The 26511-nt window shown below is 39.7% G+C and overlaps 2 protein-coding genes across 3 annotated transcripts; both read right to left on the bottom strand.

The window, feature by feature from the left end:
- Positions 1-61: 61 nt before the first annotated feature.
- Positions 62-16583, bottom strand: arfrp1 (ADP-ribosylation factor related protein 1). 2 transcript variants are annotated; one of them, XM_034586863.1, is made up of 7 exons: positions 16219-16583; positions 7079-7166; positions 6564-6646; positions 3363-3444; positions 2999-3069; positions 1521-1621; positions 62-1201 (listed from the first exon to the last, which is right to left on the bottom strand). In XM_034586863.1, exons 1-7 carry the CDS (start codon positions 16309-16311, stop codon positions 1114-1116), a joined length of 606 nt encoding a protein of 201 aa, XP_034442754.1. In that variant the 5' UTR covers positions 16312-16583; the 3' UTR covers positions 62-1113. The 2 variants fall into 2 exon arrangements, with proteins under 2 accessions (XP_034442754.1, XP_034442755.1); XM_034586864.1 differs by lacking the exon at positions 1521-1621.
- Positions 16584-21804: 5221 nt separating this feature from the next.
- On the bottom strand, positions 21805-25240 carry LOC117762259 (acidic mammalian chitinase-like). Its single transcript, XM_034586839.1, has 12 exons — positions 25218-25240; positions 25076-25124; positions 24931-24957; positions 24633-24837; positions 24288-24344; positions 23566-23731; positions 23339-23463; positions 23128-23251; positions 22860-23042; positions 22640-22756; positions 22418-22550; positions 21805-22114 (listed from the first exon to the last, which is right to left on the bottom strand). The coding sequence occupies exons 2-12, from the start codon at positions 25098-25100 to the stop codon at positions 21867-21869; spliced, it is 1410 nt and encodes a 469-aa protein (XP_034442730.1). The 5' UTR covers positions 25101-25124; positions 25218-25240; the 3' UTR covers positions 21805-21866.
- Positions 25241-26511: the final 1271 nt, after the last annotated feature.

Raw genomic sequence — 26511 nt, 5'->3', positions numbered from 1 at the left:
GTATCCAAATGCTTAAAGCTGCCTACATTCTGGTTATTGTCACTTGTTCATTTTGGTTGTGAAATACCATAAATACAACATAATCGAGTTGAATTTAGAGGAAGTGGAAATATTTTCAACTGAGGAAACTGTCCCTTGAAAACAAAGTTCTGTGGATTATCCAGAAGCATGAGGATGCCGTTTCTGAAGACATGAAAGTCAAATCTGTTTACAGGTTTAGATACCAATGAGATAAGTGAGATAAAATATATTTTGCAATATGTGTGAAATAACATGAAAATCTAACATACAGTACATAGCTTTGGTTTGTTTGAAATAATACATTTACTATACTCATGAGTGATCACCTTTTAACCACATCGCACATGCTGGTATACAGTTATTCAGCAGAGGTCAGCAGGTTCCTGTGTGTTCAGTACTCTTTTTGGGTGTAGTTGTTACGGATATCATGGCCATTTACCAAACCATCTGTAGTGTCTTGGCAAAATATCAGATTAACAAAAGTTAATTCTAAAAAGTGTAGATCAATAAGTGACACAGAGGTCAGGTGTGAACACCGACTTATGATATCTGCAGCGGATTGAATATGCAACTTTCAAGACTGTCCGAACTTTACACTCAGGTCATGTCTGAAAACGGCTTTAGTATGAATGATGATTGAAAAGCACGCTTGAAGATGTTGCAATGCTGGCTATGTCAACTTAACTGTTTAAGGAAACCACACAACTAGAGCCCTCAAGTGTAAATTGTTGTTACCATAAATATGTTAAAAAAAGTGTAAAACAGGCACAATAGCTGTAATATTTTACTTAATTAGTTGATATTTAATCAACTTAATATTTTAGTTTTATTTTAGAAATAGGCTTAAGTTAATTTGATTAAGGGAGAACAGTGAACCACATTATCGATAACAAGTGGAAAAGAGACAGCTGTCCAAAGCATGTCTGAAATTATGTTTCATGATAAAAATACTGCCACAATATTTTTAATGAAATCAAAAAGTCACAGCAGACTAAAGAAGAGTGGAGTTTTCATCAGCTCCAGGGTTTTAATGGAATGTCCTCAAGGAGAAACCCTCACTTCCAAATGAGGGTAAAGAGTTTTGATGACTTCTTATGTTATGTCCTTCTGTCTGGGAGGTCTGTGAATGTTCCTGACCACACATTTCACCATCCATTCTATGCCTTCGTTTACTCCGTCCCTGCAAGAGAACAAGTCTTAAGTTAGTTATATATTATCCTGAACAGTTCCATGAATGTCTGAAAGCAGCCCAAGTCTCCAGAAATTGAGTCACAGACTGTCACAGTCAATAAAACGTGATGCTGGAAAACGACTTAATGATTCTTGTTCAAAGAATTGTGAAAACATTCAATAAGGGAATCAATAAGAATCATGCTAGGGCTGTCGTGATATCCTGGTAATGATGATAATTGTAATTTTTTTAAACTAGTGACACGGTGTTAATAATATACACTTCCCATCCCAAGTTATGTACAGTATATCATAGAGTAGCATCTTACCCTGTGAGGGCAGTACAAGGCTGGACTAAACAGTCTCTCTTTCCAATTTTCGGGGCACAGTCACTGAAGGCTGTTTTAATGTCCGGTACAGACAAACAGTTCTGAAAAAAGAGGAAACACAAGATGTGACTGAAGGCTACAACTGCAAAGATAAAGCTGTCATAACCAGTCTATCAAGCTGACACAAAAAGTACCTTGGTTTCAGGTTCTCCGATGTGACTGATGCTTTTCATTCCTAAATATACATCTACTGTCAGTTGGATAAAACGACATATCTGACTATGTTAACTTAGACATTTTTTACATTTTTCCTGACTCTTTTTTAACTGAGAAGATAAAAGGCAGAATGACTGCTAGTGGCATGGTTAAAAAAAAGGTGCAAGGCGGTCTGAAGAAATTCAACAAAAACAAAGTAGAGCCTGCACACTTATGTCACTCCACTTTGTGTGTTTGCTGGTATGTGTTTCACGTGAAGTGGTTGAAATAGTTAACCACACCAGCCTATCAGCCCATTGGTATTCCCTATAAATATGGGTGGTTCTCTTTCAACCACGAAAAAAACCAGACAAAGATCCCACTCTGGATCAAAACGTTGATTGATTAAACTCTCTGTGGTACGGAGTGGCCTCAGTGTGCAGGCTCTACTATGGTAAAAATCTCAAATACAAATTTAGCTAAGGATGACTTGGGTCATCTCTATACTAGGGCAGATGTTAATGCAACTGATGATTGCTTTCATTATTGATAAATATATGAATAAAATAGTCTATAAAATAGATTGAAATGATAAACAATGCAGATCACATGCCTCAAGATGATGTATTCACCCTGCCTATCTTACCAAGAGTCCAAAACCACAAAGGTTTTCAGTTTACAATGATAGAAAACAGAGAGAAGCTGCTGGAAGCAGAGAATGGTACATTTTCCCTTGATATGAGTCAAACAAGTTCACAACTAGAGTTACTGCCTCATGGTTGTATACCTCCACCAACCAGTCAAGTTGAACTTTACATCAATGTCTGTTCAAACTCATATGTATGAAAACTCTAGCTATTTAGAGCACCTTTGGTATGTTTGTAGATCTGTGATATATGGATACATAAATTAAATTGATTTGACTCTGATCTTCTTGCTCTGCTGTATGCCTATTATTAAGTAAGATCATTAAGAAAAACAAACACTCTGGCCCCTTGTAGTATGTGTTCAAACATGAAATTAATGAATTAATGTGATACGTGAGGTCACAGGGGCCCTGACCTTTAAACCACAAAATGTCTAATAACTTCATCCTGGACTTTCACGAGAATAGGATGGACAAAGGAGATGGAGACAAACTGAAAACAAAACTCCTCTGGCCACAACAGAGGCATAATAGAATGTGGATGAAGGGTAAAAACATAATGAATCATATATTTTTTAAATGATCATCATCTTTAACCTGGACATGGTCTTAATGAATTAAAAACATCATAGAGTACCGGAACATCCTGCTTGTTAGCCAGCACAAGGAGAGGAACACCTTCTAATACCTCACTGTTGATCATTTTCTCTGTAGGAGACAAAATGCAAATATTCACAAAAAAATAAGAAAAGAACATCTATCATCACATACTTTTCTCAGTTCCCTTATGTTGCACGTATTGTTTTATATAATATGATAAAGCATTTTATGTTATGTTACACTGAACTAAAACACTGATCTGTTGAAGTTTTAAATGTTAAAGCAGATACAAACCATCAATAGGCCATTATATCCAGGAAATGAGCATCGCAAAGTTTGACTACAGCTGTTTCAGACACAGATACAAATTGAAGTATACTGGAGGACAGAGGGTAACTCACCAAAGGCCTCCTTTGATTCTGTCAGGCGCTCTTCATCAGTTGAGTCTATCACATAGATGATTCCATGTGACTCAGCATAGTACTACAAATACATATGAGAGAGACACAGGATGTCAGAGCAGGGTCCTGTTCTTAAAGAACCAACAGCATCGGTATGAAGGCAGAAGTGAAGTACCTATATAAAACTAGTGCAGTGCCCATTCTAAGCCTGCCTTTTGGAATGGACTGTGTTGATGCTCCGGAGCTACTACAGAATTATTCCTTAGTGATTCCCCCTCAAAACAGTTCTACAATCTACTGGTATACTATAGTTAATGTTTTTCATAAAATTAAATAGAATTGTGTGTGGCTTAAATATAGAATTGAATAATTTACCGAACTGCTGGCACACAATGTATGCCGGCTATTTAAGAAGTCTGTTAAGTGATCAACACAATCTTCAGACTCAAGTTTACAACTTTTCAGAACAAAAGCTCTGTAATTCAGCTGGATTTGTGGTAAATTATTGGCATTTATGTATAGCTTTTCTTGTCTTTACAGTACATCTATGCATCTTTCTCAATGAATATATAATAATAATAATGAGGAAGACTGGGATCAAAACGCTAACCCTCTCAGCCACAGCCACACAAACATTGCAGCAACAAAATTAATGTTGTGCTTTTACTTTAAAGACAAATTGCCAAACAGGAAGTAATTCTATGAATGTTGTTGTCATGACTCACACGTAGAAGTGATCTTTACAAAAACCTGCCGAATTCATTTATGATGATGATGTTCCTGGATAAACGGAGCGTTGCTTCTTCTGCAACAATGAAGTTACAACACACTGTTCCGTTAATATTTGCGGGAGGAACTTCTCTCCTGTCTGCAGCAGTGTGTGTGCGTGTCTGCACGTCTCTGTCGCACTTCACACAAACAAAAATAATACATTTATTTAGTTATTAATCAATGGTGTCGGATCATGAATCCGGATCGTTCCAGTCACTTTAACCCTGATGTCCTGGCCGTGCACGTCTTGTCTCGTGTGTGGCAGGTTAACCGCGTGCGCGCAAAATGTAGGACTTTTTTTGTATGTGTTCAAATAAGTGTCTCATAAACCAACCGCTGCTTCTACTCTGATCCTGAACCAGTGGTGCAAATCGTTTTACAATGTTGGTCGATAGTGGAAACCCTGTGTTCACTTTTCTTTTTGCCATTCTTCTTAAACTAATTCGACAACCCACCTCATTGACATTAACGTTCTCTCCTTATCTTCGCTTCACTGTCCTTTTGTCTGTTTGTGTGTGTGTGTGTGTGTGAGTGGGGGAAGGGCTGGCCCTGAGGCCTGTGTGTGAGTGAGTGTAAACTCCACTCTCAGACTGAAAGGGGGGAGATGAGAGAAATGACACAATGCAACAGCTAAATGTTTGGCACACCGGCACGACCAAGGAACAGTTTTAGTCATACATTTTGTCAATTTGATCACATGTGCAACCAAAATCTTTGGCGTGAAATGTTATCAGCAGAGATACTTTTAATGTGTTATATAAAAATGTTTTACTCGATTTCCACATAGTATTTATGGGCTACACCATACCGATAGCCCAGACTAGGGCTTTAGCTATGTATCAGAAGTAATTTCAGTCCTTACAAACACAACGAAAGAACTATATCACGTGACCATACACGTAAACTGGGCATGAGCATCATCTCTTCAGGTGGTTGTTAGTTACAGAAAATACTTGAAATCAGAAAAAGCAATGGTGAAAAGTAAGAGCAGGGATTCCACAAGGTGGAACTGTTACTGACAGTAAGCGTTAACAGTGCTCTGCATTCATGGCTGGGATTCAAGTCATGACTGATACACACCAAGCCGGGAGTGAGTGCAGATTTTAGGGGTGGGAAGTATATCATAGATAATTATAAATAATAAAAAATAATATTTAAACACTAATCTGAAGTTTTTAGGACCTTACCAGTACTTGATGTTTACTTTGTTTAATTCACCCTATGTTGATGCATGCATTTAAAAACATTGAAGAAAAAAAAAAATTCCAACATTTTGTACACACTCACAGCCAGGACATCAGGGTTAAAGTGACATGAATGATCTGGATTCATGATCCAACCCCATTGATTAATACCTAAATTAATGTGCTGATCCAGAAACACATAAATATTAATTCAGCAGGTTATTACAAAGATCAGCTCTTCGTGTGAGTGATTAGAAAAGAGCAGAGGAATCACTTATTGACGGGGCTGGGTAATGTGCTTCAATGCAGTGGCGCCGCCAAGGTGGTGCCATGGGGGCGGGGGGATAAAGTAATACCGTGATACAATACCATAATCGTCCCAAAAGGGAAAAATACAGTAATGTTAATTTTAAGTCACAGCACAGTCTCATTTCCAAATGTCTCTTCTGCCCATCCATACAGCACAGATTTTAAACTTAAAATTGCAGTGTGTAGAATTTAGTGACATAAAGTGGTGAAGTTGCATGTAGCAGCTGAACACCCCCCACCTCATCCTCCCCTTCCAAACATGAAAGACAACCTGTGGTAACCTTCAGTTTTCATAAAAACTCAAAGGGTGTTTAGTTTGTCCAGTCTGGGCTACTACAAGAAACATGGCGGCCTCCATAGAGAGGACCCCCCCTGATGTAAATATAAAGTATTTCAATATAAATGGCCTATTCTAGGGTAAAGAAAACAACAATTTGTATAATTTAAATGAAACACACTCGTGAAAACATCACTAGGATTATTTTATATAAAATTTCTGTCAATCGATCCCTTTCACATAAATCTTACACACTGGACCTTTAAATTGGACCAGCAGTTTTTCCAAATCTCTTTATTTTGGAGGCTGGAAAACTCAGGAGTATTGTGGATACCAGGAATAACCATAGCCAAAGAGATGCATTTTAAACCTAAAACATAGTAATGTGGATGTAGCCCTGCTTTAATCTTAAAATATCCAAGCTTTTTTTCCCCCCTAACTGTTTTGAATACTCCTTCATTAAGCCACCTGACTTTGAACGTATTTGTAGTTTATTTTTTATTTTTTTATTAATTACAGAATATAATGCCATCAGTTTGATGTTGGTTTGGTCAGGGTATTTAAAACATGTTACAGGAAATCTAAAAAGAGTACGTGTCAGTATGTGGCTACTGAAGAATTCCTCACAGGATATTGTTGGTGTTTCATTTTTTAACTCACCTTGTCCCACAGAGACTGAAGCTCATCCTGACCTCCCAGATCCCAGAACATAAGACGAGCCTTGCCCATGTCAATTGTACCAACTAGGGAGGACAGTGAGACAAGTGAAAACCAAGCACCAATTGTAAACTATAAGATAAGCAGCATCAGGTGATCACAGCGTAAGAGTTAAGTGTCTTTCAGAAAGGAGACATATTAATGACTTTCCAAAGTTATGATTACTATTGCAAATTATTAATCACTACATCTTCAGGAGTTGTACATGTCGACACATACATAAGTACACTTGTACATGTACACCTGTACAATTCCTGAAGATACCATGATTGGATGACTGAGAATCTTTTCAGATATTAATCACTGCTGATTGAAACTGACATGGAACACTGCTACTCTGATTTTAGAAGAGAGGGGCAAACTGTCAATTTTGAGGGTCTAACCGAACAGTGATGCACCCAGGGTAGTCACAAGCGTATCACTCTTCATAAAAAACACTCACTGAAACATTCACTTACTATTAAGACCAACTGTAGTTGTGATCTTTGATAAATTCATTCCCTTGTAGTTCTTACTGAACTTTGTTTTGGTTTGTTCCAGAAAGGTCTGCAGAAAGAGACAACAGTTAGTCTAGAGGATACGTCAGACTATGCATGTTGTTTAACATGTTACATATAATTGCACAAGCTAAGATATTCAGAAAGGTCATTAGATCACATCATATATATGACACATTGCTGTGATTAAAATACTAAGAGTTAGTTGCTGTAGCTCCACATTGAAAATCGACTAAATTGTAACAGTGTTTTATATTTCAATATTCCGAGGGGGGATATTTTTTTTTAAAAACAGACTTTAGAAGTGCTGATTTACATGAACAAATTTTGCAGCAATAAAAGTAATCAGGGTAACACATAGGCATCATAAATACAATTATCATTGGTATGACAGCTGCACCACATAGAACTAACACAATCAAGCATATGGTCAGTCTCGGTGTGGATTAACAAGTTTACACTGTGGTGTCTCAATATCCTGGTCAATCCTAAATAAGCAACCTCTGGCAGAAACTCAGTGGCTAATTAAAAGTATTACGTATTTATTATTTCTAGTATTTAATAATTTAAATCCCCCTTCATAAAAATGGTTTTAAGTGAAGATGGACTGGGGGGTTTGGATCCCCAAGGAGGAGAACTCCAAAACCATAGAGCAGTTCAGAACCATCTCACGGATCATCTTGGAAGGCAAGATATTTTTCAGCATCTTGTCCCAGTGGCTATTAAAGTTCCTCCTAATGGATGATTACATCAATATGTCAGTGCAAAAAGGTGGGATCTCTGGAACACCTGGGTGCTTGGAGCACAACAAGGGAAATCATGCAGCTTCTGAGAGAAGCAAAGGAAGGGAGGGGCGACCTGGTGGTCCTGTGATTGGACCTTGCCAATGCTTATGGGACCATATAGCACAATCTGATTGAGGAGGCTGTTCGAAGACACCATGTCCCCAGCAATATCAGCAACCTCATCTTGGAAAACTACAACAATTCCTAGATGAAAGCTACCTCTGGGTCTTTAACGGCGCAATGGCACAGGCTTGAGAAGGGAATCATTACTGGCTGCATCATCTCAGTAATCCTTTTCGCCCATGCTATCAACATAATGGTCAAGTCAGCTGAGGTGGAGTGCTGAGGACCTCTAACGGCCGGCGTACGTTAGCCACAGTCACAACATCATCACTCCCTGGCAGCAGGTAACTCTTACTAGGACTGTGAAGCTAATCTAATGGGCAAGGATGAGTTTCAAACCTTCAAAGTCAAGTTACCTTGTGCTCAAAAAAGGGAAGGTTGTGGACAAGTTCCGTTTCAAGAGTTTTGAGACCACAATCCCAACACTGTCGGAAGAGCCAGTCAAGAGCTTGGGGTTGCTCTTTGACTGCAGACTAAAGGACATAGCTGCTATTAGGCCCTGGTGATATGACCAAAGACTTCTATTTCTAACTTTTACCTCAATTACGATTAATGAATTAATATTTTATGCAGGGAATTACCTCTCTCCTGTCTACAGTAGTGAGTGAGTATGTGTGTGTTTGTGTGGTTGTGTGTGTCTGTCCTTCACACATTTATTAATTAATCGATGGTGTCAGAACATGAATCCGGATCGTTCTGGCTGTCTGCGTCATGTTTACATCTCATGCTTAGCAGATAAACTTTGTGGCCACAAAATGTTGGACTTCTTTTCAATGTGTTTAAATATCAAAGAAACAAAATTAACTTCAGTAGCCTATAACTTCTGATTAGTGTTGGTGTTTATTGTTACAAGTAAAGCAAGCACAGGTCAGCAGGGGAGTGAGGAGGGTTGGGAGCTGGTTGTGTAAATTACTTTGATTGGAAGGAGGCTTCGCTTGTGTTTTAACGATGTAACTTAATAGTCATTCCAACTTTACCGCAGGGTTTCGAGCCAGCCAATTCTCCTCTCTTATCTCTGCTTCACTCTCCGTGTGTCAGTGTGAGTGAAAGTGGCGGGGCCTCATCTCCCAGACTCAGAGGAGATGAGAGACAGAGCAGGTAAATGCAGGCGCACCGTTGCGACCAAGGAATTTTTTCGTGGCAATTCACAGATTTAAAGTCTCATGTGCTTTTTTTGTATATCTATGAATTGCCTCGCTGACCGGATCACACAATCTTGCATTGATCAAGATTTTTGTTCTAACTAACCCTAACCCTTGCATTGGCCGGATGTTCCCCACCCCTGCTGTAATGCATTGACCTGCTACAGGCAAATATCCAACCTCCCATTCCTTACTAAGATACTTGAAAAGATCGTTTCAGTGCAGTTAAATTCCTTTCTGTTTTAGAATATAGGATAAGATGGTGAATATCCCTTGTAGTTTGAAAGTCTTATGAACAATTTATATTACCAACTACCAGTATAGGTTAGAAGGTGTTAGGGACATATCTTCAGCTGTGCACCTTAGCGTCATCAGGTGTTCTGGCCTTTTAATCACAAGACACCCTCTACTAACGCAGGCCCATCACAGGTTGATCGGACCTGGGTGCATGTCCCTAGCATCTTGGGGCCCATTTGGGATCTTTCCTCCTGATCCAGAGCCCTTGGCTTGCCATAGTCTTTTCCTCTCATTCACTTCATCAACATAATCCTCCCAGGGTACTGTCAATTCTACAAAGTAGATGACTGGCAGGGTGTTGGACCAGAGTATCAGGTCTGGTTTTAGAGTGGTAGTGACAATATGTGATGGGACTGTAAGCCGCTGGCCCATGTACACCAACATCTCCCAGTGTTGGGCTTGCTCCAACTGACGACTTCTAGTCAGTGGAGTAGGCCCTCTGTCTTCAGCATGCTGAAGTGCTTCTTTTGCCTGTTGTCCATCATGTTGTCAGTGATGGTCTGACAGCCCGTATAGATGTGTCTCAGGACTCTGAGAGGGTCATCTTCCCGAGACCCCGGCTTTTGTTGCTCACCCCCTACTACCCATTTGGAAGCTTTGATAATCACCTCTGTTGCCATAGTGAACGCTAGTGGGGAGATTGTGCAGCCAGCCATGATGCCAACTTTGAGACGTTGCCATATGATGGTAAAATCGGGTGTGGTGAAGTAGAATTACAGATCTTTGAAGTAGGCTTTGACCAAATTTATGATGGGCTCTGGTACTTTGAAAAAGTCAAAAGCAGCCCAGAGGACACTATGTGGGGAACCAAATGCATTAGCTAGATTGAGGATGATGACATGTAGATCTCTCTTCTCAATCTTGGTTGATTGGATTTGGTGCCAGATCATGCTAGTTCTAAAAGTCCAGAGAACCCTGATATTCCAGCTTTTTGGACCAATGTATCCACCAGCTTTTTTTTTTTTTTACCAGATAGCTTGTCAGCCTTTGGGCTATTAAGCTGAAGAAGATCTTGCCTTCTACATAGAGGAGACTGATGGGCCGAAATTGGCTAATGTTTGAGGTCCTCAATGTTCCTCCCTTCTTTGAGGTGAAGAGACATTTCACAAACTTGAAGGGTTTTAGGCTTCTTGTATAGCCTCTTTGTCATTTTTTATTCTAGGGTCATTAGCCGTGTGGTTCATCAGTGAGACGTTTCTCTTTTCTTTTAATTGCTTTCATAGCAATTAGTGGGTGTCTCCAAATACCAATTTGTTTGATCCTGCCAGCATGGGAAGCTAACCCATTCCAGCCCCAGTGGGGTCCATTCCCTCTTGTCAGCTGTCTTTCCGTCACAAGGTCTAAAAGTGAACAATACCCTGGAGGAGTTTCAGTCTGGCTTTAGATCCCATCACAGAAATAAAAACTGCACCTACTAAAATAATATGCGAACTCAGACTAAGCTCTGATGAAAAAGAGGTTTCAATTGTAATCGTCCTAGACCTGAGCCCTGCTATTGATACAATTTACCACAACATCCTTATCAATCATCTTGAGAAGTTGGTTTGTTTGTCTGACAGTGTCCTAAACTCATTCAAAATGTACATCAAAAGGGAGGACGTTTTAATACCAGCATTGGAGATCACGTGTCTGACAAATATGACAGCTGTTTTGGGGTTGCAAAGGGGAACTGCATTGGAACTTCATTATTCTCACTGTACATGCTGCCACTGGGTGACATCATCAGAGTGCACAATGTTTGTTTCCATAGTTACAAAGATGATACAAAACTGTACATTGCTGATGAGCCAAATTATGATAATGCTCTGCGCTCTATTACTAAATGTCTTTTAGCAATAAATACAATAAATACAACCTAAAACATAGCAACAGTTTGGCCATTTAGAAATCAGACAAATGCTGAAAAGCCTCAATTTCTAGCCGACAGGATTACTGTAATGCACTTTTTACAGGCTCCCAAAGAAAACAATAGAGAGACTGCAGCTCATTTAGAACTCTGCTGCTTGGCGGAGAGAACACATTAGACCAGTTCTAACTTCTCTGCACTAGTTGCATCAAGGTTCTCCTCCTGTCATACAAGGCTCTAAATGGGCTAGGACAGAGTTACATAGCCGACTCTCAAGTCAACTAGGTTCCCTCTAGAACACTGAGATAAGGGCTGCACGATATTAGGAAGACATGCGATGATGTTGTTTAATATTGCGATGATGATATGACTTGCGAAAATAAACAGACAGTCCCTGGCTACAGCCGGGAGAAGGCGCACAGCCTGGCCGCAGCGCTACCAAGTCCAGGGCAGACACCAGTGAGCCATGCACAGCTACACTAAGTCCACTTACAGTAAATTTGGGGTCTTTTCATACATTTTGAACATTTTAGCGGCTCTGTCAGTAATTAATCACTCCTCTTGTGGCTCTATCACCCGCACTTTCAAACCAAACGTAATGCGACACCATCTCCTACAGCTTTCCATACATTTACTAAGTTTACAAAGTCAGTTGTTTTTACCCAGTCTGAGTTTACAAGTGTGTCCGATCACACTGTTTGAGAGTGTGTGCTGTTACTTTCCCCTCAGGTTCTGGGATCATAAATAAGCTACACAATTCTTCTTTAAAATCAACCGCTAGTGATGAATCTGACTCGGGACAAACGTGATCACTAGAAGTTTTCACAGTAGAATTTAGTTGGAGATTTGAGCCGTGTTGCTCCGTCAAATCTCTGTGGTCAAATGCTCAGTTTTCTCTCTATTCTCTTCTTATTCTCTTTTTCCGACAATGATTCAATCAGATGCAGCAGGGCTCCATCTGATTGGCCAAATGGCACATGGAACACCATTTATCGCAGTTTTGGCCGTCTTTTGCGATAGGTCTATCCCGCAGGTTGATATCGCGATCACGATTTAAAAATAAACCCTAACTGAGATCATCTGCAGCAAGTCTATTCTACATTTTAATATGCTTGTATTTTCATCTCCACTGTCTGTAAAACACTTTAAGAAAGGTGTTATACAGAAACATTTTCTTATTATAATTATTAAACTCAGTAACAATGACAGACAACAGTGACAACAGGGCTACATGTGAACAATATGATCACATGACTAGAATAGAAAAGAAACATGAGATAATTTCAGAGTCAGGCTCACAGATTTAAATTGAATGTGAGTTAGTATTTTTGCTGTTTTGTGTGACGATGAACAAACTATGATGAACATGTGATGATACAATAAAGTGAAGTAATTGTCAGACTATTTGTGTAGCCAAAATAGAGAGAGAAAAGTAATCGTTGATGTCTGATGAGTTTAGTCTATTCTATTATAATCATAGGAAACATTGAAAAATGTGTGGATCATTTGACAGCAGCAGTGACAGAATAAGAGTCAACGCATTAGCAATGTCAGGTATTCTGTCACAATCAAAGAATCCTTGTTGAATTCAAATTAAGTAATTAATAATATTTGCGATGTACTTATTTGGTCTGATTCTGTTGCTCTTTATTATTTCTCACTTGACTGTAAACTCTTTTGCTCCCATTAGGATCATGTAGAATGATGACTCTGGTTTTCCAGTGATCTGATTGAGCTGTTGACAGGTTTTGATCAGATCCTCTTAAATGATCCTGCTGCTGCAGTTTAAATGTGCAGCATAAGTTACCAGAGTGATTAACAGCAGTAAGTAGTGTTGCACTCTATACCGATACTAGAAAGGTATCGTGATAAACAGTTTTTGTAAATAAGCATAAATTTGCAGCTGTCACATGTACATCTATAATTACACATAATGTTATTAAAGTTAAGAAGTTATGATCTTGATCTTTACAATAATCCAAATTATATATAGCACAATGCTAAAAAGTTAATGCTACTTCTCCATTGTCAAAAACCCACCTACATGCATGAAAACAGACAAACAAGAAAACACTTAACAGATAAACTACAATTGTATTGAGCATGGACATAATGAGCATTAATGTAAGTCTGGCATTTCATGGTGATGAAGCTCAAACAGCGGATTAGCCTACACACCACTACACACACTTGGAAGGGGCGGTGTTAACTGCGTATGAACAATCACTGATGTGGACAAGTGAACTGGCAATACAGCTTTATCAATAAAGTCATATGGACCTATTTTCAATCATAGAATTATAAAACATGTCTGGTTATCCCGCTGCTAACACACCCAGTACATCAATATAAGTAAATCCCACAAGTAAAGAAACGAAGAGCGATGCAGACAGTCTGCGGTTCTGTTAGCACATAGCTCGTAAGTGTCAGGTTGGTTATGCTCAGCTAACTTATTCCATCTGATGAGAATCTATATCTTTTATAAAGATACTCATCAGAGTAGGTAAACGGATTGTGTCTGTCTGAAGACCCTTGTTCTCTACAGAGACCCTCTAACAATCCACACCCAGCTCCATGGGATCATTTATTTTAATTTTTTCTTGAGCCACAGGATCCTCTAAGAACGGTGATGTCATGTTTTAAAGGAATTGATTAGTCAGTGGGTGGAGCTTTTATGCTGCTTGAGCTCTTATCTCCAACTTAAACTGCTCTGAAGCAGGTAAGCCGTTCAGCATAAGTTACCATGGTGATTTACCCCGATAAGAAGTGAACAAGCTTTGTAGGACCGGAAACCCAGAATTTAACCTGGAGTTCCCCCGATAAGCACAAATCCGGCTTCGTAGTACAGGGCCCTGGAGTAACTAGAAAGGCACAAGATGACAAAACATTGGAAAAAAAATGAACACCCGGACATAATTTCCATAAAAATCCACGAAAAGGTTGACTAATGCCCTATATTGCAATGTTAAGGGGCATGATTTTAAGGTCCTGCCCAGTCATACTGATCTGCAATGAAATGCAAGGGGTTCTTCCCTTGGCTATGCCCTGTCCCTTCACCAAATAGGTGCTGTTAGGCCTGGACGTCCAAGGATACAGCCCTAAATGTTTATAAAAAAATTGTTGTGAATAGTTTTCTTACTCTTGTGATAAAAAACATTGATCTGAAGCTCAATTCTAAGGTTGTTCTGTAAATACTTTTCTAATAAACAATAATATAGCAACTTCTGATATCCATGTCAGGCATAAAATATCAACTTCCGGTTTAGGTCCCGCCCCTTCCGAGTACGGATACGGATAGTTTAGTTGGTTGAACAGATACAGAAAAAGGTGAACTCCCTCATCCCTACTCTCCAAATTGATTTGATTCATTCACTTTAGACTTGTGTGCTGCACCTAAGGCTTAAAAGGACTAAATCTGATTATACCCTCTACTCTAATCAAGGTGGCCATGCCTGGTCCCCCTTTTCAGCGCCACTGCACTGAGGCGTATTATTCCTTGGTCAACAAGTGACTCTGCTTCTCTGATGTTTTTTAATCACTCACACTTAGAATTGATCTTTATAAAAACCTACTGAATTCATATTTATGTTCCTGGATAAACGGGGCGTCGCTTCTTCTGCAACAAAGAAGTTAAAACACTGCGCCCTAATATTCGGGAAAGAACTTCTGTCGACAGGACTGTGTGTCTGTGTTTGTGTGTCTGCTCTTCTCTACCCCTCTTTACACACAATCTGATAATCACGTTTTTAGTTATTAATCAATGATGTCGGATCATGACTCTGGATCGTTCCGCTCACTTTAAAACTGATGTTCTGACTGTGCGCTTCACGTTACATTACATGTAGAGATGTCGGGTGAAGTGATTTTATAATAACCACAGTTTCATAACATCACGGTTTCATAACCGTAAGAACTGTAAAAACTACAATATCTCAATTTGGTGTCCTGCCTTTATTGTTAAAGTGTAAAGTGAGCACTGGTCAGAGGGGAAGTGAGGAGGAAACAGACTCTGACAGAGACTCCGACGCATCTAAGAATCAAAAAAATGTCCACCCCTCTGGGCGAAAACAATATGCTGTGTAACATTTATTTTATTAAATTACTGCTTCATCAATGTGACGTCTCCAATTTATATTTTTATTTCCTGTTGTGAAAGACTACACGTGGCATCTATTGCAATTCTGTCGGTCCTGGGAGAGGGATCCCTCACATGTGGTTCTCTCTGAGGTTTCTACGTTCTATTTACCCTGTTAAAAGGTTTTCAGACCTTGTTAAAACCCTATGAGACAAATTGTGATTTGTGAATATGGGCTATACAAATAAAATTTGATTGATTGAATTTGTGTTTCCTGTCATCATAAGCAGTGTATCTGTATGGGACGTATATTGTGATGGGTCACCGACGGAAGTTGTTCTGATTACGGAGCTTGAGTAGTTGTGAAAAAGTAAACGTGTCTTGGTTCAAGTACACATTCTTAATGTCTTTATTATACTATGGCCTCTCAGTATAAGTGAATTAAACTCTTGGCTACATTAAAACGGTTAATAGAAAGAGAGAGATAGAGCAACAGAGAGAGGGGGGTTTGCGAGCTGCTCCTTCGATGCTGGTCAGAATCCGAAAGTAAAAGAGGATTTCTCCTTTCGCGGTGAACTCCTCCGATTGTGGAGCCAGTGTTGGTGGAAATAAAGCTGTTTTAGTGGCTCGCGCACGGAAAACGTGACTCGCGAGAGATTTCACAGCAAAGCACACATAAATTACGTGACTCGCGGGAGGCACAACACCATAGTTAGATATCGTAGTTTTTACAGTTCTTACGGTTAACAAATCGCAGTTATCGTAAAATCGGTTAATCCCGACTTCTCTAATCAGGGGTAGATACGTTTAGCTCAGGTTTTAATGCAACTCACAGTTTTCCCGGCGTTGTCCAGTCCCAGAATCAAAACGCAGTATTCGTCCTTTTGGAACATGTATTTATACAAACCAGATAATAAAGTATACATCTTGGCAAAAATGTAAACAAACAAGTACTAAGTCCTGCCAATGTTAGCTTGTTAACTTAGCCTAACGTGCATATCAGGGCCAGCACAGCGAGTGCGCCCTCTGTTACTTCATTACGAGGCAGCTAAATAAACATGATAAAACCGAGAGAGACGCACATACACGGCTGCGCTCATACAAATAAAGTAAATAACAGACGGTTTTATCATACACACAGCACAAACTCTACGCGTAACATAACCCGGAAGTAGACCCTGTAAAACTTCTTCTTCTGATGTTTAATGGAGGTTGACAAACAACTTATCGGTGCATTACCGCCACCCTCTGGAGAGGAGCCTCTAAAACGGCTTCCTCTTTTTGGTGTTTTTCATGATAGTTGGCAAACAACGTTATGGTGCATTACCGCCATAACTGGTATGGGGTGTCGATCGGGAACCTAAATACATATATATAAATACATATATATATATATATACTGTATATACACACAGGGATGGGTACATTATTATTTATTTGATATACAAAAGATCAAATAACCTTAGTGTATTAAAACAAACCACAAAATACACCAGCCATGCCATGTGACAAAATAAACTACTGTATTTTTGTATTTTAAAAATACTAAAAAATACTTACTCAAGGGAGCACATAATCACATCACAAACCACCATGTTTGGTAATGAAGGGCCTACCTTGCACCAGCAACACTGACGACAATTACAAACAAGTCATTCATAAGCAGACAACTGATAGCACCTTTATCCATTGCAACAAAGTTAATAGTTGTATTTGAGACCAAATCTCTCTCAACACAAAACAGCTCCCATTAAGTTATACACTTTGACTCAGAGAATTTGGGAGCTACAATGAAGTTGAGCCAGTGGTGGATGGGATAACAACCTGTTGTTTCATGGCTCTGCAGCACAACGTTGTTAATAACAATAAGGCACTCAACATGTCTGCATTTACTATAGCTGTTTTCAGACATGACCTGCGGGTGAAATCCGGAGATTGACTACAGAGTTTACCCAAAGTTTGCCTTTCACACATACACAACACAGCAGGAGGTTCTCTGCACAGGTTCTTATCATGACAAACTCTGTTAACACAAACGTTAGTGTCTTCCCTGTGTGTTTTTACCAGGAGATATTTGTTTTCTTTTTGTTTTTTTCATTGTTTGCTTCTGTCATGTGTTAAAAGCGACATCAATGCCCCCCACTCTCTTGCATTGAATCATTGAATCCAGTGGAAATTCTCCACTGTGTTCACACATCAACTTCTCCTGGATTTCGACAGACTTTATATTAGGAAGACAGGCAAAGAAAGTGTCTCACTCTGACATTTGTGTTCAACATGCAGCTCCTCCGGAGAAAATACGGAGGAATGTAAAAGTATGTCTGAAAGCAGCTTAAGTTAAACCATTAAACCAACAACTCTTTAACGCTTTATAGTATTTTTCCTGTACACAACCAACGAAAACTTAACATTGGCTGAAAGTAGCAAGCTAACATTAAGTGTGAGGTCTGCTAACGTAACTCAAGTTAAATAGTTAGCTAGAACACTCACGTAAATCTGATTTACCCTAGGATACTAAAACGAACACCTAAACCTAACACGAACTGTTAAGAATTGTAGAAATAAAAAAAATTCCATATCCGCATATAGATATTCCTATCCCATTGTCTCACCAACTTCAAAACCATAGGGGATGCAGTTGTTCTCTCCTCCATATTTGGTGGTCTTTGTCTGTCCCAAAAACTGCGGAACTCCCTGATTACAGGGTCTTCTGCCTGCAACACAGAGAGATTGGCCTCTGCCGCCCAGGGAGACACCATCCCCATCTGGGAAACACAGTTTTGGAAGGTTAGTGGTGCATGTTCTTTCTGCAAAGCACACCTAAGATCTTCTGGCAAAAGTGTTGTGGGTGCAAGGGCCACCACCTGCTCTGTGGTCACGTTCTGCCTTGACAAAGCATCTGCATTTCCATTTGCACGGCCTGGTTTATATCTAATGTCTAGATCAAAATTTGCAAGCTCTGAGGCCCACCTCTGTTCCACTGTTCCCAATTTGGCTGTTTGTAGGTGACTGAGGGGATTGTTATCTGTATGCACAGTACATGTTTGGCCCAGCAAATATTCACGAAATTTTTCTGTAACAGCCCACATAAGGGCCAAAAATTCCAATTTCATGGAACTGTAATTTTGCATATTTCTTTCGCTTTTTCTTAGATGTCTGCTGGCAAATGCAATATGGCTGATCTTACCCTCACAATCCTGTGACAATACTGCTCCCAGGCCATTATGACTAGCATCCACATCCAAAATAAATGGCTCGTAAAAAGTCGCTGAAGCCAATATTGGTGCTGTGGTGAGTTTGGTTTTGAGTTTCTGAAAAGCTGTGTAACATACCATCTCCAGCCTCTGCAAATGGTGTTCAACATATGTTGAGAAGATTATTACATCATCCAAGTACATAAGCAAGGACTGGAAACTCAGATCACCAAATATCCTTTCCATCAACCTTTGAAATGTGCTTGTAGCATTGCAAAGGCCAAAAGGCCATACATCTCCATATTTCCTTAACACTATCTCTGCAGCAGCTTGGTCTGGGAGTGTCAAATTGGACAGGTCTACAGATTCCAAATCTAAGTCAGGTGCTTTCCCAGCTGCGGCCTGGGAACATTTCACTGTTACTTGGCCCTGGGAATTGACTTCCTCACTGAACACTATTGTTGACCTATTAGTTTCTGTTAACATGTATTTCCCCTCTACTACATACTTTACGGGAAAGGAAGGGCACCCTTTGACCCCATGCTCTGACCGCGGGTTGCGCTGGGGTGTGTTAGTTGTTCCTGGGTGGAAATGTAATAGCAGTGTCCATGTGTTGTAGTTGAAGAGTGAAAAGAAATAAACGGTAAAAGGAAATAAACATTGTGTTTATTAAGTCTAACAGTTTCAACTACATCAACAGAGTGCAACAAGCCCAGGGTAACTCGTGGCTGCAGGTAAGCCACTTCTGCTTACATTGGAAACTGGGACAGAGGCCAAACCATTTTTGAGAGCTACCAATGCTGTGGAGATCAGAAGGCCTGCAGGAAGGTTATTTGTGTTATTATCTGGTTCTAATAGGAGTGTTTATATGTGGTATTTATTACCTTTTCGGCCTGTGGCTGGGACCATAACTGTAGTGCCAGCAGTAATCTGGAGGGGGCCATCAGCTTGCATCCGTAGGTGACCAGAGTTGCCATCACTGTGCATAGTTTCTATTAGCTGACACTGTTGTAGGGCTTCCCACCAGCCAGGTGCCGCCTGTGTGACCTGGGGAATAGAGAACAAGGCAGAGCCGTACTCCTCATAGAGGAGAAAATTGCTCCTTTTGTTTGAATAGTGCTGTGGAACTGGGTGGATCTCTGACAATTAACACCCCACATCCTGGCAAAGTCCTTCCAGTGTGTGGAAGAGCCCCGTGGCATGGTCGACTGCCACAGTGTCGAATGCTGCACTAAGATCTAACAGAACGAGGACAGACACAAATCCCTGATCTGAAGCTATTAGAAGGTCATTAGTGACGTTTGCCAAGGCTGTCTCCGTGCTGTGATTGGCTCTAAACCCTGACTGAAAGTCTTCATATACATTACTTTCCTGGAGAAACTCACACAGCTGATTGGCTACAACCTTTTCAAGGATTTTAGACAGGAAGAGGAGGTTGGATATCGGTCTGTAGTTGGCTAAAACCTCCGGGTCCAGGGTGGATTTTTTGAGAAGGGTTTGATTACAGCTAGTTTAAAGGACTGTGGTACATATCCTGATGATAATGACAGATTGATTGTGTTCAGTAATGTACAATCAATTAGGGGCAGAATTTCTTTAAGTAATTTTGTAGGAATGGGATCTAAGATACAAGTTGTGGGTTTAGGACATGAGATTATTTTGGTCAGCTGATCAAGGTTGATCAGAGAGAAGCTGTCTAAATAATTGATAAGATTCTCAGCTGTTTCTGAGATTTCTATTCTTGATTGGGTATTAGTGCCAACTGAGGGCAGGAGATGGTTGATTTTATTTCTAATAGTTAGAATTTTATCATTAAAGAAGGTCATAAAGATATTGCTATTTAGGGATCGAGGAATACTGGGTTCGGTGGAGGTGTGACTCTCTGTCAGCCTAGCTACAGTGCTGAAGAGAAACCTTTTTTTATTTTCTTCTATTAATTTGGAGTAGTAGGCAGCTCTTGCTTTGTGGAGGGCCTTCTTATATGCTTTAACACTATTCTTCCAGTCTAGGAGATATTCAACACGGTTGCTGGAGCGCCACTTCCTTTCTAGTTTTCTTGACACTTGTTTTAATTCATATGTCTTGGAATGATACCGGAGCTAATTTACTATGTTTTATATGTTTCTTTTTTAGAGGCGCTATTGAGTCTAATGTTAATCGTAATGACTTTACAGAGCTATCGACGAGATGGCCCATCTCAGTGGAGCTAGGGTTTTTAAAGAATTTGTTAGTTATATCGACGGATAATATGGGTTTAAATGTAATTGGAATTATTTCCTTAAATTTAGCTACAGCACTATCAGGTAGACCTCTAGAAAATGAGTTTTTTTATTAGTGGCATATATTCCGAATGTGTTTATTAGTTAAAGTGAGAGCAGGTCAGCAGGAGTGTGGAGGACACAGGAAACTCCAGCTCAATACAAACCGACCTTCTTATCATTGAGCAACTGTGGACCGTAGTGGAAACTCAGTATTTTCAGTTTGTTTTCACTGTTCTTCAACAAAGTCACTTACCGGCTGCTTCATGTTAATGCTCCTCTCATCTCACTGTGTGTGTCGCTCTGAGCAAGTGAGTGGGGGCCTGTTTGTGTGCATGTGTATGTTGAGGACACACACATTTTCTCTCGCTCCTGAAATAAAGTTAAATTAAATTGAATCGACCACTGGCTCTTGAGAGCTGGGGACGGGAGGCGGTGAAAGACGCAGCTGCAGGTGCAGCGTGTTTGACACGTTCCTCAGCATTTAACATTCCGTCCTAGGCAGTTGCCTAGTTCGCCTATATGGACGCGCCGACATTGGTTAAGACCTTTTGAGAGCAGTGAAATGCTGGTTTGACTACCACTCAGTTGCCCTAACTATTTACTGAATGTCATTCCTCTACTCTTGTTCCTGTCTCACTTCATCCTCATTGTGAAAGATACTAAAGAATAATAATAATGACTATATGATATAAAAGTCAAGTTAATCAAATTAAACCTGTTTTAACATAAGCACAAATACAAGGGTATCGTGCTGACACCAGTGCTGAAGAAATATACCTAGCGTTACAGCTGAACTGTGTGCAGGGAGAAACTAGTAGATTCAAATGAACAAATAAATGAGTAGACTGAAATAATGAATGTACTTCAATGCTTTTAAAATGTTTCATATTTCACAAGAAAATATATTGGATCTATACACCAATGATAGTGATTCATGTAAATTACTTTAAACATGGTGTTTATATTTTGTTTAATAGATGTTTAATAGAATTTGCATCAGTTATACATTTGGTCTTCATTCGTGGTTCAGGGCCAGTTGCAGCACTTGCAGGTGTCATCAAAGACAGATCCATTTCCACAGTACCTCATGTGGGTGATACCATGAGCACACATGTAGAAGCTGCTCTTGTCATCTATGTTGGCATACAGGCCGTCAGGTTTGCCATTGCAGAAGCCAGGTCCTGGGGCATGGGTGGTGGTGGTGGTGGTGGTGGTTTGGGTAGTGGTGGTAGCACCAGGTTTGGGAGTGGTGGTTGGGGGCAGTGGGGGCAGCTCTGGATGAGAAAGGGAGGAGAAATGTATGTTACATTTGATGTAATGAATAATCCAGACAGCACTGTGCATTGTTTTATTTCTCCAATACATAGTAGAGAGGATGGGTCATTCAGAATATCATATTATGGTATTTCATAATATGACCCTTCATGTTGGCAATTATAGGCATCTGAAGTACCAGATTTCAGTACAAATGAAACTTAAATCATAAAAGGATATAAATATCTTGAGGGAAAATTACAAAAATGTAAAAAAAAACATAACTTTATGAAAAAATCTGGAGAAACATACAATAAACTCACCAATATCAAGAAGCTTGTGGAGGTGAGCCAGCAGAGGGTGTTTGCCCTCTCCGCAGAATCGTCCAGCAAAGTCATCCAAATCCAAGGCCCACACGAAAGCACCACCAAACTTGTGCTCCTGCAGGTATCGGACCTATTGGGGCAAAATTTAATAGAAATTGGTGTAACTACCCTGGAAACATTGTAAATGTGTTTAAGTTATAGTATTGACATACAACATACCTTGATTTCATAGCTCTCCCTGGTGTCAAATCCAACCCACTCATTGTTCTTAATAGCATAGGGCACCTTCTGGTCCTCTATCCACTGAATGGTTGTGTCTTTCACAAAACCACAGATCTAAACAGTATGATGAGTGATTAAAACCATTTAATGCCAGTGTAACCAATATATTCCATACATCATAAAAAGTTAACTTCCCCCCTATCTATATGAATGACACCTCATAATAGGACCAGAATCCAGCTTCACGTGTGAATTGACCAGCTGAAGCAGGGCCACTGGCTTGGGCTCCAACTCCAGTGCTTGATGATGTTAGACGGAAGGTGCGACCGTAAGTAGCAAATCCCATCCTCAGCTTCTCCACTGGGGTGCCATTATCTCTCCAGTACTTCATAGCAAAGTCCTACAAAGGTTGGTGGCAGGTGCAGTGACATTTTTTTAAAGGGATTCTTTTGAGTTATTTTTTTCAGTCCTCAATTTCTACTCACTGTGTTGAAGTAGATTAAGTCTCCAAAATCCTCGGAGCCACGGTACAGAGGACTGTTGTGTCCTGTGAACATCTCCCATGTTCCATGGAAGTCATAGGTCATTACATTGATGAAGTCCAGTTCCCTAATAAAATGAAAAAAAACATTCTCAAAAACCTTTGCTGAACCCTCACTTTTCCCTTGAAAGAGTTATTTGAGAAAGGACACTCACTTTGCAATCTCAGCAATCTCATATCCACCATCGATGGTTCCCTTTCCAGCAGACACTGCAGCAGTCAGCATGAGCTGATGATTGCTAGTGGCATTTGCTTCAGCTGCATAGGCTTCAACAAGTTCCTGCAAATTCACATACAAAAATGACAAATACACAAACCGTGACCATGCAACCTTTGCTGTGGGTTTCCGCTTAAAACTGAAGCAAAAGAGATCTACACTCACCCTGCAGAGTAAAGTGAACCTCTGTTTGTCCTCTGGAGGACTTCCACGAGCACCAGGGTACTCCCAATCCAGATCCAGACCATCAAATCCATGAGTCCTCAGAAATTTGATTGAAGACTGGATGAATGACTGACGGTTGGCAGGAGTGGAGACCATAATGGAGAACCTGCAGGGAACATTGAGCTTTGTTATTGTGGAGGTGAGGGGGCTGGGAGAGCAGGACGAACCCAGGAGGAACTCAGAGACTCCGAGACTGGAGAGACGCCCTGACTGAGCTGGAAAGCCAGTCTGATTTATGTTTGATTTCAGTTTATGTTTGGTGACGTTAATAAAGATGCGTAAAAGCAACGCGTGTGTCTCTGGCTGTGTGTGGGAGAGCCCCGTGACAAGGTCCATTGCCACAGTTATCAAATGAGGCATGATGCAGAACCAATTTTACAGCATTTAGTAGCATTTCTTCCATTTTTATGTGTCAGCTTGATGGCTGCCAATCCATATTCTGTTGTTAGTTATTTATTGCTGTTCTAAGCATGCAGTAAATATATTTAAGAATTAGAAGTGACTAGGTGTCAGCTATCTTACAGAAAACTACATTTTAACTGTCACACTTAAAACTTTGGTAGGCTTTCAGAATGTTTCAACAGTAAAGCTCATAGGGCATGGACATAACTCCTGTCTGTACATGAATATAGTAATTGATACATTTTTTAACTGTTACTCACTGTGTTGAACCAAAGTTCCACCCACCAACAGCCAAAAGAGTCTTCAGATGAGGATTCCTGGAAACAACAGAGAGGGTAGATTACATTTCTATCACACTTAAGCGAAGCATGTTATTGCCTCTAACAGGTTACATGAACAATGTATAATTGAGGCTTAATTAAAACTAATGCTTTAGCATTTTGGAAACAAGAGTCTTGAGTCAGCAAAAGTCTCATTGAGCAAAAATTAACCCACCGAAGGCTTCTTTTGAGGGAACTTCACTTCTGCAAGTCTATGGATACTTTGTCTTAGCTTGACCTTTACCCTCTATGCAATACAAGTGTACCTCAACACTGGCAACTTACTTAGTCTTTAGAGCATTGAAGGACTTGTAGAGGACATCATCATTCCACTCATACGTAACCAGCTCATTTTTATGGTTGATCATGGAGAAGGCATAGATCAGGGTGGTGCAAAGGAAGGGGTCCACATCTTGTGGCATATACTTGCCTTCACCAGGTCTGTACTGGGACCAGTTGGTGAAGTAGCACACCATCTGGCTGGCAGATCCTGTGTTGGAGCTTTGATTTCAGTAATGAAATTCAAATGAAAACATTAAGTCATATTCTGGTTGATCAAAGCAAGTTAACAGTTAGGACTTACCCAGCTGGCACATCACCAGACATAACCCTGAAGAATATAGAAAGGTAAGAGTTTAAGAAATAAAGCGTGTGTGTGTGTGTGTGTGTGTTTGTGTGTGTGTGTGTGTGTGTGTGTGTGTGTGTGTGAAAATAAGGAGGATAGGTACCTGCTAGAATTGTGAGCCTGGTCATCTTGAGCTTGACCTTCTCTGGATGCTAAATAAAATAAGATGAAAACAAAATAAAATTAACCAGGGTCAAGAGACACAAGGAAGATGCAATTCTCAACATAATCCTCTGTGAACAGACCTTGGGACTGGATGTGAGAGCCAAGCAACAGCAGCTAAGTTTGGGCTTTTATACAGTTGAGTGTGCACAGAGAAAGTAGGAGGTGTAGCAGCCTTTGATAAATTGGGGTAATAAACCCAATGACTATTAGAACATGTTTTGATAAGATCCTGCTAAGTCTGAAACATATGTAGGCAATAATTTACTCAATGCAGCACTCTGTACACACATTATCAGTTTGTAATTTAGGTCAGTGGATGTATCACTCATTATATCATTAATCAGCCAAATGACCTTAGAATACTGTGGATCATATTCCTGATGAGTAAATTGTTATCACTGTTGTTATGGTAGCTTGACTCGAGATTAAACTGTAATTTAAAGTATGTAAAAGTTCATCAATTGAAACTGAGCAATGGGTGTATGTTGAGGACTTGTGAATAAGTGAGTAACTACAACAATTAAATGTTGACTATTATAAAGTAAGTTATTGTTATCACATCGGTTTTTACGAAATGTTAATATTAAATTAAGATGTAAAACTGTGCGATAATATGAGAATGAGAATATGTTGAAGAAGATTAGGTTTTTTGTCATCATTGGATAGTTTATTTGGGAGACATAGATTCTCTTAGGAAACATGGAGAGATGGAGGGAAATGAACCAGAGATATTGTACTTACATGGTATGTATCTTACATCAGGTCAACATAATATTAAGAAATTAGTATTTAATAAAAGTAAAAAATACAATATTATTGTAACAGACTGACAACTATTTTATTTAGTAAGCAAGTAATTCTTAATTTATAAATGAAGTTTAATTTTATTATTTATGACTTTCAAAATAAAATAGTGCTGTATTTCAAAGAATTTAAACTTTTTTCATACAGTTATGGTATAAATACTTTCCCACTGAAGTAACTACTGATACACATGTGACACGATGAAATTCAAAACAAATATAAAGATACATTATGAAATAACTTAGACAAGGCTCTCCTGTTGTAGTCCGTACAGCAGATTAACAGTTTGATCACGTTATCTCTGTACTTTGTTGCACACCGGCCATGACCATTGACCATCAAGATGTTCCGCAGCTGTCCATTTGGCTTTATGGTCCACAATATTCCATGGCTGACAATGAGATAAGAGCGGAGCTGGCTGGTAGACCTTAGAACACTCAAGGACTACTCAATGTGAACACCTCAACTATCAGTAAACCTCAAACATTTTATGTTTACAGTAGGATGACATGGGTAAAATTAGCAAATTTAATAAATAAAATAAAACAAGGCACTTCACATAATAAGGTC

The sequence above is a fragment of the Hippoglossus hippoglossus genome, chromosome 5 (assembly GCF_009819705.1).
Source record: "Hippoglossus hippoglossus isolate fHipHip1 chromosome 5, fHipHip1.pri, whole genome shotgun sequence".
In the NCBI taxonomy this organism is placed as follows: Eukaryota; Metazoa; Chordata; class Actinopteri; order Pleuronectiformes; family Pleuronectidae; genus Hippoglossus; species Hippoglossus hippoglossus.
The sequence above is the reverse complement of the archived record's forward strand: the minus strand, read 5'-3'. Positions and strand labels throughout refer to the sequence as shown.

Bases quoted from the DNA above. Each gene is read 5' to 3' on its own strand.
- arfrp1 (XM_034586863.1), bottom strand. From the start codon at position 16,311: ATGTATACTTTATTATCTGGTTTGTATAAATACATGTTCCAAAAGGAC. The intron at 3,445-6,563 runs GTGAGTTAAAAA...ATGTATTTGTAG, and splicing joins TTCAGTCTCTGTGGGACAAG to TACTATGCTGAGTCACATGG. The intron at 3,070-3,362 runs GTGAGTTACCCT...TGTCTCCTACAG, and splicing joins AGAATCAAAGGAGGCCTTTG to AGAAAATGATCAACAGTGAG.
- LOC117762259 (XM_034586839.1), bottom strand. From the start codon at position 25,100: ATGACCAGGCTCACAATTCTAGCAG. The intron at 24,838-24,930 runs GTAAGTCCTAAC...GCTCCAACACAG, and splicing joins TCTGGTGATGTGCCAGCTGG to GATCTGCCAGCCAGATGGTG. The intron at 23,252-23,338 runs GTGAGTGTCCTT...TCATTTTATTAG, and splicing joins GAGATTGCTGAGATTGCAAA to GGAACTGGACTTCATCAATG.